General features: G+C 44.7%; 1 protein-coding gene across 1 annotated transcript in view; it reads right to left on the bottom strand.

Annotated features, from left to right (window-relative positions):
- Window positions 1-3,542: 3,542 nt before the first annotated feature.
- The window catches only part of CD82 (CD82 molecule), a 34,102-nt gene continuing 25,057 nt past the window's right edge, over window positions 3,543-12,587 (bottom strand). Inside the window, exons 6-9 of the mRNA XM_042868237.1 lie at window positions 8,309-8,416; window positions 6,314-6,505; window positions 5,963-6,046; window positions 3,543-5,698 (exon numbers count right to left, since the gene is read on the bottom strand). Of these exons, the coding sequence (XP_042724171.1) occupies window positions 5,621-5,698; window positions 5,963-6,046; window positions 6,314-6,505; window positions 8,309-8,416 (462 nt within the window). The 3' untranslated portion in view covers window positions 3,543-5,620. The remainder of the gene's footprint in view (window positions 5,699-5,962; window positions 6,047-6,313; window positions 6,506-8,308; window positions 8,417-12,587) is intronic.

Raw genomic sequence — 12,587 nt, 5'->3', positions numbered from 1 at the left:
CTCTGCATGAGTTACACTCTTCTGACATCATTTTGTAAGTGCAGTGCCCAAAACACACGCCTGTACTATAACGTGGTCTTGACAGGGCTTCACATTTCCACTCTAGTAAATTCTAAATAGCTTCCAGAAGTGCTACGTACAAAATACCAAGGAAGCATGCTGGGTAAGCAATTCATATTATCACACACTCCAGGAATCTTACTGTCTCTGAAGAACTTCCATACGTCCAATCTGCAACTCTAAGCTGGATGAAAAGAAGAGAAAGAGCTGGAGATCAGAGGAACACACAAGACTGTCACAACTGTTGTTTTGGAGTTAGTTACCTGAGACCAAGGCAGGAAGATCCAGAAGTAACTACAAACTGAGAACTTCCAGTAAAATTGCTTGGACAACAAGAGACAATGTGGACACAATACAGGTTTAAGAACAGCAGGTAGTGCAGCAAGAGTCACATAATGAGCAAGGTCTGCAACTACAGCTGTACAGTGAGGACATGGGATCCCAGGAAAGATCTAGATCTGATCTAGGTCTCGAGAAACAGAAAATTGGCCTCACATAGCTGCAAGACAGTAGATCCTAATCTGGTTAACATTGCAATACCACTCACAGAACAAAGAGCAATATCAAGATAACCTCTGAGCAGCTGCCATTGCTCAAAGGAATATTCTGAAGGAATGGGATTTACTATCTCCTGGAAGCCTATAGAAGGAAAGGGAAACGTTCTCTGGTTTTCTATAGAGGGGATCTATTGTAGGTACAGAAGTAGGCATCTATATTTTCTGTAACTGGGGGAAGGCAAGTCACCTCATGATTCTGTAAGAGAGATAAAGGAAAGAAGAGACCAGAGATAGATTAAATTGAAGCGTGTGCAAATAACTTTCTCTGGGTCTAACGTAGGATTTTCCCCTTGGATTTTATGCCTCTTAGAGAATCTATGCGCTACTTTGAAGCTATCCTTTTCTTAAGCCCCTATTTCAAACGGGTAATATTTCTCTTAGGGAACTGAGAATGTTTTCCCCAGATACAGAGTACCCAATAAAACAACACGTTCAATCCAGCCAATTATGTTATTAGGAGCTTAGAGAGGAGAAAACAGAATTCATATGTATGAGAAATAAGAATGTATGGTTAGAGACAGTCAGTTTACCTAGGCAAAGGGCAGCTTCTCACATTAGGCAGAAGAAAGTCTTACCACAAGGTAAGAATTTGTATGTGCTCTACCAGCACACAAACTCCTAGAAATGGTTTCTAAGACCTAAAGCATATTTACAAACTTTACTAGCAACATTTTACTAATAGTTTTGGTTTAGCAACAGCACAGCTCTTGCTAGGGATTTTTGCATACTTACAAGTATTTGAAGACCTGCAAATTGGCAGATTTTACACTGACAGGTTTTTAGCCTCAACCTGGTTTAAGATGTTATACAGAAATCCTGGCTGCTAACTGAAGTTTATTCTTTGCAATAAAAGGCCAGGGCTAGAGCCAAGTGTCTCAGAGGCTAATGGGCTAGAGCCAGACCATGAATAATTGAGGGTGTGTTCTCCATTTATGGCATTGAGTGGCAGCAACTGGCTGTGAAAATGCATTTGTGGGAATCCTATGGTTCTTGGGCTTTTCAGCAACGAGCCCCTGCGGCTGCTGCTCCTCACCTTTCACAACCAAGGCACAGCCTGACACCAACGCTTGAAGTTCATCCTTCAGCAGCCAGCATTCAGCTTATTACCAAACTCATCCTCAATCCCCGAGCCAACACAGCAGGAACCAGCCACATCACAGCACGTGGGAGAGCTGCAGAGAAAAGAACAGCTGCTGCATGTTTCATTTGAGTATGTGCCACACAGAAAGCTTAACAAAGAACAAAATACATTGTGACTTGCGAGCTTACCCATGCTAACTCTAATGCAATTCCTTTTCCTTCTCCAGAAGGAAAAATGCCTCATGGGAAGAATTATAGCAGCTTCTGAGTTCTTTGTAATCATGCAGAACGAGGAATGTCACCAATCCATTACTAGGGGCCTTACTTCGGGCCACAGGCAGGTCACAATACTCATGTAATATTAATTATTGGCATGGGACATCTATACAGCAGCTTGTTAGTTACACACAAAATGCTTCCATGTGCTGAGCTACCGCAGAGGATGATGCCACGGGCTTTGCTACAAACACGAAACTTTGAAAAAGCCTGTATATTGCTCTGGTTTCTAGTTCCAGATGCAAACCTTTATCCCAGGAGATGAAAAGGATGCTGGCCCAAGATTTGTGCACACCTTGGGAGTAGCGGCAGGTTTTCTGCTCTCTGAAGATCTAACAAGTCTCTTTTTAAAGTCCTTTACAGAACACATTTATCAGCGTCAAATGGCTCCTTCCAGCTCCCCCCAGCCAATCCCCAAAGGAACAAAGGACGAAGGGAAACACGAAAAAAAGATGTGGACAAGGAGGGGGGAGGAAAAGAAAAGCAGTAGGAGGGGCTCCTCCTGCTATCTTCAACTTCCCGTGCTACTTTGGGCAGAAACCTCAGAAGCATAATCCATATACAGTAGTAGAAGACATGCAACAAAATATCCAACTGTGTACTTCTCCAAGAGATGGATAGGAAAATTATTCCTAAAATGCCAAGCAGGAAGCACAAATCGTTTATGAGAATACAATTGTAATTACAAGTTATTTTAGCTACCCTGCTGCCAGGAGTAACTAGGAACACAAGGAAGCGATCATTGTCATCATCTCATCCCCCAAGGGACCAGCCAAGGCTGCCGGTACTGCAGAACCGGGGCCTGAGCTTTCTTGGTAGAACATCTCCCTCCAGTGGCCAAAGGCGAGTGGTTTGCACAGGGATCAGGCACCTGGGGCCCAATCTTGGTACCAGCAACAGTTCTAGCAAAATTCTGGTCAAGCTTGGAAGTTGTTCCATTAAGTTGAGCACTCTGAATCGAAGGCCCCAGGGAAGCGCTGTCAGGTTTAGCTTACCAAAATAGCCACCACAGCTTGCCTTCTCTTCAGTGGCCTTGCAGAGGCTGACAAACCTTTTTCAACAGAAGCCTGAAGCCTAAGGAAGGTGAATAGGAAGAGGAAAAAAAAAAAAAAAAGCTAGGCTAGCAACAGCTGCATGCACTACAGGCATGGTGTGTGTTTTGTAAGTCAGCTCTGGAGTTGTGTGACCCCACAAAGTACAGAATACATAGATTTGAAGCAGTATCTTCAAATACTGATATCACTTACCTAGGAGATGGCAGGTGATTCAAAGAAATTACCATTTAGCCGACCCTAACTCAGCCTTACCTCACAAAACAAGGCAAATTTTACTCTAGAATACAGGAAAATTGCCACCTCCCTCTGACAGGCAGTATCTTTGTAGTCCACATCAATCACAGCCACAGATCTCAGAAGTTTTCAAGGACCTCAGAACATACTGGCATACACTTCCTGCTTTTTGGCAGAGCCCTTGCTATCTTGAAAAAGCAAGATGTCAGTGATCTGCATGTAAAGCAGAAGGGGGCTGAGGGGAAGGAGGGAGAAGGCACTGCAATGCAAAACACATACGCAGAGATTAAATATATATATTTTTTTTTAGCAAAGTCTTTATTACAGAAATATTCACTCTCTAGACTTTTATATCTGTACATGCATTTCTTCCAGTGGGAAGATGTTGCTAAAAACAGGAAAAACAAAACAAAACAAAACAAAAAACAAAAAAACAATTAAAGAGGGAACCCATCATGGGCCCCTTTTTACTTGCTGCTCAGCATTGGCATCTGTAATCAAACAAGAATCTTACAAGTAAGAACATGTTAGAGAATAGACTTTGTACTGTGAAAGCTAGCAAGCTCTGCTGCTAAGAAGGTGCCTTCTGCTATAGCAAAGGTCAGCTTAAAGGATCTGCATAAGAGAGGGCAGGGGTCTCAAAATAGCAAAGCCTTATCAGACCTCCATAAAAATCAGTTGTCCAGTCATATCTAGTTTCCCCAGTCAAGGTTGAATCCATATATGAGGACACAGCAGGGACCCACTGCTGGAGCCCTGCTCCTCTGCATGGGCCTTTCTCGCCAGAAGAAAAGTTGAGTAGGTAGTGAAGTCATGCCTTTGAACAGCTAGCTACTATCCTACCAACTCCATCCAGCAAGAATAGGACTGACAGTCTGGGACCACTTCTGTAAGGCAAAGGTTCCCTCAACCAAGTACCTTGTATCAAGGCTCAGACAAGGACCGTCCACTTCTCTCCCAGACTGCTTCCTACTTCCAGGGTAACTAGAATGCAAATGCAGCAGCAGGAAATCTGTTGTGACCAGACTACCTCTAGGACTGAAGGTTTCTACCCAGCTCCATTATCTAGGAAGTTGGGAGGTTTTTCCACCCACACTCCTTGCTTTCTTGTGCTCTACACCATCTTTGCTGCTGGGCAATGGCTGAACAGAGCAAACATCCCAGCCATAAAGTACACAAACCACTCAGCCTGTGCAAGTGCAAAACCAGCTATTTTTCTGCTGCAGTGCTTACACTCAAGACCAGTCACCAGCAGCCATGGCTCCAGACCACAGTGGAGTCAGATTGGAACAAATGAAAATAAAAGCAGTTTAATCCTTGCACCTAAACTACAAAAACTAAACTGGGCACTGGTAGCAGGGATATCTCCAACATGCAGTGCCTGCAATTAAGCCAGATCACTCCATACTCATTACTATAAACCACCGTTAATATTTTATGTTCACAGTGGGGGCAGGGGAAGAATCCAGTTAATCACAACTTTTGTATGAAAGTTGGCAACCCAATGCAATCAACACAGCCAGCCTGGGGCTGAGTCCACACTATGCAGCAGTCTCTGAAGTGCTGAAAAGAGCCAGAAAACTAGTGCAGGGATGAAGGAAAAGGAATAGAAAAACATGCAACCATCAGATCCAGAACCCAAGCAACCTATTCCAAAAGCAGGTGAGCACCACAACCAAAATCTGCCAGACCACACTATGACAGGTTGACCTGGCTCCCTCCCAGTGGCTTCTTGTCACACTCAAAGGGAAGAGCTCCACTGAAGGCAAGGCTTGACTGACTCCAGATGCAGGAGAAACGATGAAGGTAGAGCTCGGTAGTTCAGATGAGAGTCTAGGCTAGAAGATGCATAGCAGAAGAAGAATCAGGTTAATTGCAAGGCCTGTAAAGCACAACTAGTTACCACCACATCAGTAAGTAGGTGAGGCTACCAAAGCACTGGCATCTTGACAGCAGTTCTGATTCATGGGACAGGAAGTTGGTGTTTCTTTTGGAGGCCAAGGAAAAGATGTGGGAGAACAGGAGGGAGGAACAGTTATTGTACATTAGGCCCAGTGGGTTGTAGAATTGAGATATGAATAGGATGTGGGGCAGGTGGCAAAAGGTGTCTCGTGATGCAGGACAGTTAAGTTCTGCTTCTTGAAGAAGAAATAATCCAGAGGCAGGATGTGCAGGTAGCCCAACGGCTCTATTGCCAGAAAATCAGGCTGTATTGCAACTCTAATAGTTCTTAGCAGAGTGGTATCAGAAATAGGATGTCACAGGAGTAATGGTCAATGGTTGGACAGTCTGGGTACGAGGCAGGAATGTTCTGTTTGCTCCTTTCTCAGTGGTGCCGTAGTTCTGGAGTCAAAATACTCAAGACTTGGGCACCTTGGTGTAGTCTTCACTGTGAATGTTCTTGCAGAGTGAAATGGACAGTATCATCCCCAGCAACTGGAATAAGTAATGAAAAATGGGAAGTCAGTTACCAATCAGATTATAAGGTAGGAAGAAAGAGTGGTATGGGGAGAAAAAATACAGGGGTATCCTTTTAATGATATCACTAAGGCAAACAGAGTTAATTCCCCCCCCAGGATGATGAAAATACATTGCTGCAAAAACAACAACAACAACAACAACAACAAGCCCAATAACTTTGTCTTTGAAAGAGTCTGCATAGAGAGACAGGATATGAATGTATACAAGGGAATGACTTACCTCTACAACAGCAACACCTGTGCAGACCCCAAGAATGATACCAAGGTTGTCCTTCAACCAATCCTGTACCCCATCCACACAACCCTGTGGAGAAAAGACTATCAGAGGGGAAAGCAGCCAGGATTCTAAGTATCTCAAGACTAGAGATTCGTAACACCTCTCTTCTTGTGCATGCACAGCTTAAGCCTGTTACATGCTATGCCAAATTTCACAGTAGCTTTAGCAGAGAAGGGCAAGATCCCTGTCATCCTGTTCACTAAAGTGAAAAACATTCTCCAGAGTCATTTCCAGAGTAGCGAAAACAAGACTACTTCAGTGGAAGCTTCATGAACCCCAGACATATTCACTCACCTGCTTGTGAACAGGCCAGTCAGTGTATGTTGCAGTACCATTCACCACAACATCCAGACTACAGAAGCCTGTATTTTCCTCAGCATCCTTGGAACTATTGGAGCAGGAGCACGGATACGCAGTCAAGCTTCTGTTGATAAGAATGTTATTTTTTTCCCACTCCTCTGCTCCATTCCAGCCACAGCAGGTGAGCTAATAAGCAAAGATAAAGCATAGTGGTCATAACGCTTATGATAGCATATTACACACTCGAACAAACAGGCAGTGGATGCGGTCGCGCACAGAGCGAGAACTTTTCACGGTCTGGTTCCTAACTGCGAGGTACCTCCGGAGGCAGCCTCGGCCAGCAGGGCACAGCAGCCAGCCGCCGCACGGTGGCGCGGACATGCCACCGAGCCCCGGCTGCTCGCACTCGCCTGGCTGCTGCTCGGGGCTGGCTGGGACGCAGATGAGGAAAGTTTTCCATCCAAAGAGACATTTACATTCCTATGCCCTCACGTGACAGAGCTACAGACGCCGAAGGGGAAAGCACGTCGGGAAGTCCAGCAAAAGACTACGATCTTTTCTGGAAAGCCTATACTACCGCACAAGCACTGGGATCCAGAGCAGAGAGATAATCAGGTTTGAGGTGGAAGTTTAGGAAAAAATCCCTCTGCTCAGAGAAGAAACGTAGCGTTTCAGTGACATATGACAGTGGCAGTAAGAACAGCCGAACACCCACAACAGCATTAGCATTTGGTTTCCAAACAAGTGCTGAAAATCCAGCTGAAACTTCCCATCCCAGAAAGGTCTGGACTTTAAACCCATAACTGGTGACAGCACAACTCCTCTACTCCCTTTCAAATGCAAACCGTAGTGTATTAGAGGAAGTAGATTCTTAACACTCCACTCCTCCACAGAGCTTTCTTCTTCTGTTTCTACATTAAAACAATAGCTAAAGCAGGATCTTTTCTCTGCAGTAAGCCTTCCCTTGATTCAGCTGGCAAGGAGCTACAAATACAGCAATAGAACATAAATAAATCACTCCCTCCAAGGAGGAATATTACTGGTCAGTGTAAAGAACAGACAAGAAAAATGCTATTACTTGTACTGATAATACATCAGCCTCATGCTGGGCATGTATTTAACTCCAACAGCCAGCAGGCTCTCTGGTCCGTGGCTTGGCATCAAACAGCTATCATGACTCCAGTGTGCTTGAACGCTGACCTAGTTGCTCAGGCATTGACCCTGATGCTAAAGCAGAAATCACAGGCAGTTGGATGGCTCCCAAGAATGCTCACGCTTGCAGAGGAATATCACAGTAAGCAGGCAACAGACACCAAGCAGCAATGCAGACAGTGCTGCTGAGTTGCCTGGCAATAAGCTAGGGACTTTAACTTGCTGTAGAAATAGCATGCACTGTGGCTTTCACACAGACTAAGGCATTCCAGAGACACTGCAGATGATGAGCAGAAGTGTCAGGGTATCATTTGGTAGGCCAGATACATTGCACTGTGCAGCAAATACTACCTAGTCTTAAGAGCCACCATATAGAAGAAAATCAGTGTCTCATCTACCACTAGTAGTACTACCTGCTAATATGCAGGCACCAAACATCACAGACAACTTCATATCTCAGCCAAATCAGTGCACTATAATGTTAACCAACAGTCACCTACGCTGAAAATGCAGCTTTTTAAAAGATACCTGAGGAATAGATGAGACACACTTAAGTCAAGTGATACAGGAGATGGTTGCAATTCACTACCAAGAAACATGAACAGACTACACAACATCCAAAGCTATGGGGGAGCTTCCGGAAGCTGAGAATATCAAGTAGTGGATGTCAGCAACTGTGACTTGAATATACAGAACTGGAAAGGCATAACAGGATTGAGGAACACTACTAGGCTTCTTGCAATACCTGTTTTCATGTCTTCAGCCTAACTTTATAAACCATTTTGCTGCACTGGCAAAATAGCATCTTTCTTTTCCTTGCTTCACCTTGTGGCTCACCTGTTTCTGCACGTAGTCCCATGCATCTTGTAAGTTCTTATCTTCACCATTCACAGGGTCATAATCTTCAATCAGTTTTTCAACTATGCGTGACAACTCTCCTTTCAGCTGGCAAATTAAAAAAAGAGCAAAAGTCAGATTAGTCAATTCTTTGCAACTTCTTCTTGTGGGTTTACTCTACATGACACCCCTCCTTATCAGCTCTAGTCCTGCTGCTCTGCTGCTCTCATAGCAGGGAAAAACAAAGGCTCATCATGGTCATGGACACTGAAGCACTTTGTTTTGCTCTAGTTCCAGTGAATGAGGATAGAGCAAAGACAAACTGCAGGTGATTACAGGCACCGTAAAAGAAAAATGAAAATGGAATGAGCAGTAGCTTCTGCTTAGCCCGTTTTCCAAAAGACCTGAAGGAGACAGTAATCTGTGCTCAGACTACCATACTCCCACAATACAGCCATTTCTATCTTGCAGCAAAAAGATAGAAACAGCAATACAATCATTGAGAAATAAGTATCATCTGATTGGCACATAAGCAGTAAGGAAAAAGGCAACAGGGCAGTGGAAAATCCCTCAGATCGACCTTGAAATAGTTTACTCTGCAGTCTTATCTATGCTTTGGAGAACAGGCAATAAATATCATTGACAAGATGAAATACAAAATGGGTTTACCAAGATAAAATCCCACTTTGATGACCAGATGGCATTTCTTGCTCAGAAATTTTTTTTCCAGGCAGAAGTAGACACATGAAATCTACCCCAGCTTTCAGTGACGTGTGGCTTGCTGCTACGTAAGAGAAAAGTTGCTCTGGAGGAAGTGAGCTAATTTGAAATCCCCGTTTCCTCCTTCAGTCACTTATTTCAAGCTTACTGAGTGGGTGGGAGACTGCTTCCTGGCTCCTCAGAAGTTGAGGAACCTTCCTATACTGATTAAGGCATTACGTCTGCCACACTGTTGGTAAAAGACACATTTGACATCCAAAGAAGTTCAAGAATCAGCCTGAACAATCATACAGACAGAAAGGGAAGCAAAGTTTTTATCTCACAGGATAGCAAAGCTGTGAAGTTGCTGGCAAATAAGTGTACTGAGGACAACTGGAGATCTACCACAGTAAAACTTGGGATGCTTAGTGACAACAACAAAGGCAAGCAAACAATAAAAATAAAAATCTACAGACTGCAGTGGTACAGTATCGAGAACCAAAACATATGGTTTAACATGTATCAGGACTAGTACAATAAGAAAGTATACATACACAGTTTCAGTCCTGAATGGAAGCTAGGACAGCAGTTTTCCTAAGCAATGCAACAGTTAGCACTCCCCATTAAGTCCCTGCCTCGGTACAGAGAAGGCTATGAACCTGATGAACGGTGAGAAATAGAACTGAGTAGGGCATGTGAACAATCGCTGTCCACCACAGGTGAGAAAAAGGGGAAGGATCAGTGCAAGCTGAAGGATAACACCGTCCTGTGGACTCACAGATAATTTCTAAATTTGCACTGAAAGGGAGACTTTGATCTGGGACCTCAGCTACTGCAGTTCATCCCCCCGTACTGCTGAGGCCCTCCACCTCTCAGGAAGGTATGAGTCACTCCGCTGCTGCGTGCAACTGTTTTTTGACATACAGCCTGTGGAAACTCCTGTTTTTCACAGGGCATTGATCTATCTCTCCCCAGACTCCCAGAACTGCTGCTTCTGTATTGACACAACATGTACTACACCTGCCTAAACTGCTCACTGACAGTCTTACAACAAAGCTCAGGCTGATCAAATAACCCCTACACACCCATTCCTTGTCCAGAGATTTATACCACCCCTCATCTTGATGAGAGGTACAAGCTACCACCCAGCAGGTTCCTCAGCCCCCTTCCTCCCACCTCTCTCTGAAGATCTCCTCAGCCAGCCTGTACACAAGGGACAGCTAATACAGCTGTCACTGTAAGGGACAGAGCCCTATCTCAAATGGCTGGAAAGAAACATCACTAGACAGCTAGAGTGATAGCACAGAGTTACATCACCCCTAGCACTGGGATTCTCCCACCTCAGTGTATTACGTTTTAGTTCGTGGTGCCACAGCATACTTCATATTAGTGGAAAAGGTTTTTCTCTTTCTATTAAGCATTGTAAAAATCTGTGGCAAAGCCAAGGACAATCAGCAACAGAAAGCAGTGCCTACTCATTTGCTTGCTATACCAGCTACTTCTTCTAGGAAACTGCAGCATGGCTCACAGCAATCACCTACATCAGGCCAGGCAGATGGGAGCCACATGATCTTCCTTCTCATGATGTCTAACTCTTCCCCTTTTAATTACTTAGCTTCCCCCTTTTCCTTCCTTTCAAATCAAGGCAGCCTGACCTGGTTCCTACTAATGAGATTGGCCTTAGATGCTGCCATAAGCCTGATCCATTACTGAATCTCTGCATTCCCATCCTCACCCTCCTGCACACAGGGAGGGAGGCAAGGAGGGACAGGGCTGTCGTCTTGCCCAGGGCCCATCTGGCCCATTTGCACTCATGCCAGAAAGAACCAAGGGTCCCTTCTGCAAGGATCCCTACCAAAAGGAGCCTCCATTCTCCAATCTGGAACCACACCACAAGCAGACATAGGGCCAGAGTTAGATGTCCCTGATTGCAGCTGCACAGGAAGCTGCATCTCTTCTCTTCCTCTATTATTATGCAAGAATAGGCAAGAAGTCTTACAAACAGCTCTGGTTTCAAAAGCGTCATCTAAGGAGGCATCTAAGGGAAAGAAAGCCAAGGATTCTTGGGTGTTTTATGAAGTAACTGGAGAAGGTGGGGATTATTACACAAACAATGGTACAGATCTGGAAAGCACATGCAAAAATAGCTTACTTAGCTGGCAGCACAGCTCAAGGGGGAGAAAGGCACCTGCAGCTGAATGCCTCTCTGCACTGCCATACAAAGCACAACAAGCCTAGAAAGGCATGCTGAACTTTAGCTTTTCCCCTCTTCACCCAATAAAGACTTCTCAGGACTTCAGATGTGTGGAGCATGGCTGCTCTAAGACACTGATGCCTCTGTCCAGCATCAGAAGGAACAACTTTACCACCAAAGCCAGAAAGCAGCAGGGCTATCAATCTCCCTTTCCCACGGGTTTACTGAAGAATACAGAAAAGCTGAATGCCAGAGGCAAAAGCATACATCACTGCTTCCAGCCATCATCACAGGACGAACCAACGCAGGAGTCTTCCACTATTAGACACTGCGTCACCTATCCTGCCCCTCAGACTCAAGCAGATCCTTCTCCCAACACATTTACTAGATTCTAGTCTGCATACTTAAACAGGCCCAAAATACAAGGGTGACCTCACCCCTCAGTCACTCCAGATTCTGAAACTAATGCATACCCTGGAACCTCAGGCACAAATGTTTGCTACAAAGAATAGATAGAAAGGAGGGTAATTCCTAGGGGACTATCGCACTCCTTTGCCCAAGGCACTCAGAACCAAGCTGCAGAGAACTGTGTGAACTAGGATGGAGGGACCTTATCCAGGCTTCTCAGGTCCAAAGTGTTATGATCTAAACAGGTGTTAAGTGAAACTTACAATGTTGCTATCCTGCTGTCCTAAAAAAAACAAAACAAAAACACCCCACCACAAGTTTTCTGTAGGGGAAATGAATGTTCAACATCCTCCTACAGTGGGCAAGCCCTGGGCAGTTCCAGTCCAATGGGGCATTCCTCCAGCCATGCCCACAAGACAGGCAGAGCTGCAGCCTTCCTGTCAGGCTCAGCATTTACAGCTACACTGACTTGCTCAGCAGACTTCCATATGTCAGTGTGGGGAAGGATTCTGACGCTGAAAGTGAACAGATTTCAACAGAAACATAGGCCTTGCTATAAGGCCAGCCATACAGGCCAGCAAGTGAATCTGTGCAATACCTATTGATCAAGAAGTGAGCAGGTAGGGAGCAGTACAATAATCTCGTCTCCTCTTCTCTAGTAGAGAAGTTAAGACTTCAGTAAAAAGAAGCAGAAGAGTATCATCTTGCAGCACTTGATCCAGGATTCTTTCCTTCACTCTTATTATTCCTTGTTTTATATCTAACCAACTTCCTGAAGTCAGAAAGGAAAAACAAACATGAAGAACTCAATGGGGAGTGGATCCTGAGAAGTTTTCAGTCTTCCCCACTGTACTCTGAGCTGCCCTGGGATGGCATACATCAAGTGAAGCAGAGTGACACGCATAGTCACTGAAGCACGGCCCACAAACCAGCATGTGAGAGGTTTTTGCCAAGACATTCTTGAAATTGTCTTCTTTG

This window comes from Lagopus leucura, unplaced genomic scaffold (genome assembly GCF_019238085.1).
Source record: "Lagopus leucura isolate 7727_CA_CO unplaced genomic scaffold, USGS_WTPT01 Super-Scaffold_1, whole genome shotgun sequence".
Classification (NCBI taxonomy): Eukaryota; Metazoa; Chordata; class Aves; order Galliformes; family Phasianidae; genus Lagopus; species Lagopus leucura.
The sequence above is the reverse complement of the archived record's forward strand: the minus strand, read 5'-3'. Positions and strand labels throughout refer to the sequence as shown.